The sequence below is a fragment of the Miscanthus floridulus genome, chromosome 9, assembly GCF_019320115.1.
Source record: "Miscanthus floridulus cultivar M001 chromosome 9, ASM1932011v1, whole genome shotgun sequence".
Taxonomy (NCBI): domain Eukaryota; kingdom Viridiplantae; phylum Streptophyta; class Magnoliopsida; order Poales; family Poaceae; genus Miscanthus; species Miscanthus floridulus.
In genome coordinates, this window is record NC_089588.1 from 118,659,040 (window position 1) to 118,660,870 (window position 1,831).

Below are 1,831 nucleotides of genomic sequence, written 5' to 3' on the forward strand. Positions count from 1 at the left end.
GTTCTGTGGAGCTTGTTGGTTCTGCTTCTTTGGACACTGATGAGCATAGTGACCAACTTCTCCATAGTGGTAGAATGCGTTGGGGTTATTGGGTACACCACTCTTCATAGGAGCATTGTTCGGCATTCCCTGGCATGATGTCGGATTGCCGGTCTGTTGCTGGGGATGCCGATTACCAAACTGTTGCTGGTACTGAGGGCGTTGTTGGAATTGGTTACGCTGAGGATACTAACCACGGTTTCTCTGGTTAGATGGTCCTTGATTCCTCTACTGAAACCCTACTAGGGATAGGCACGCGGGTGGGTATTGCTTCCAGAAGCTTGCCCTTGAAGCCTCCTCTTCTTGGCTTCTATCTCTTTGCACTTATCGTCAATCATAATAGCGCGGTTCACCAATGCCTGAAAGTTAGGGTATGTGTTGGACATAAGCTAGAGCTGCAGGCCATCATAGAGTCCCTTGAGGAAGCGGCGTTGCTTCTCCCTATCCTCAGCTACATCATTTGGAGCATAGCGTGATAGTTGAGCAAACTTGTCATGATACTCCGCCACAGACATGGATCCTTGCTTAAGGGACATGAATTCCTCCTGCTTCAACTCCACTAGTCCATCAGGGATATGATATGACCGGAAATTGTCCTTAAATTCCCGCCAGGTGATAACAGGAGCATCATTGGGGAGTCCATACTGGAAAGAATCCCACCAATCCTGAGCTGCTCCCTGGAGTTGACCAGAAGCATACAACACCTTCTCAAGCTCATTGCATTGTGCTATGTTAAGTTGTTTTTCCACATCATGCAACCAATCATCTACCTCCAAGGGGTCTGAGGCATGGGTGAACACCGGAGGGCAACCCTTCATGAATTCTCCATGCTTGTCTCTAACCTGAACAGGCGGTGGTCCTCTTGCAGGTTCATTATCCAAGCGTTGCATCATGGCTTGCATCAACTGTGCTTGCATTCCCATCAATTGCTCCATAGTCACTGGTGGCAGTGGTGGTGGATTCATGGGAGCACCACAACAATGACCACGGCCTCTAACTCTTCCTCCTCTTGTGGACATCTGCTTTCCAAACCAATGCACAAAATTTTAGAGATTTCTAAATTATAGAGAACATATAAAAGATAAGGAACAACGCTGAGGATTTTCTGGACAAGATTCAAGTACAACAGTTTGGTAAATCTGTCATAACTTGAGTTTCAGACACCCAATAGAGGCGTACCAAGAATGGTTAGAAAGCTTAGGAGATCAGCTACAACTTTTATTTATAACACTTTTACAGATTCAGATATACACATGGTCAAAAACAGAGCTAAACCGAATCGGTTCTGGGTTCCAGTCTACACAGAAACATCAACTTGTGACAGCTAGATCTCACAAACCTGAACAGATATCAATGTGATTCTAGAGACATTTGAAAGATACAGAAGTCTAGATATCTCCACAAAAATTTCAGATTTTTTGGTAGCCCAGATTTCGAGATACAAGATAAAGAACACAAGCTGCTCCAGAAAACAGCACAGCACAGATATGATAAAGCAACCCATCTGCATTAAGACCTCATCTAAACTTAAGGTTCAAACCTATGGAATTTGTGGACATGCCCACAAACTTCTAGCAATCAAACAAACTCCAAATCATCCAAGTTCACAATTAAAGACATCTAATCACTAAAGTTCATAAAGACAAAACAAGACTAGACATGACACATGAACTAACAATGTCGTAACTTTAAACAAGGCACCAAACACCTATGGGGCGGTGTCAATCATGGTGAACGACTGGGGCTTCTTGTAGATCGGTGGCAGCCCAAGTTGAGCACGCAGTTTGTCAAC

At 44.3% G+C, this 1,831-nt stretch overlaps 1 protein-coding gene across 1 annotated transcript; it reads right to left on the minus strand.

Annotated features, from left to right (window-relative positions):
- Positions 1–428: 428 nt before the first annotated feature.
- On the minus strand, positions 429–857 carry LOC136480713 (uncharacterized). Its single transcript, XM_066478178.1, has one exon. It carries the CDS (start codon positions 855–857, stop codon positions 429–431), a length of 429 nt encoding a protein of 142 aa, XP_066334275.1.
- Positions 858–1,831: the final 974 nt, after the last annotated feature.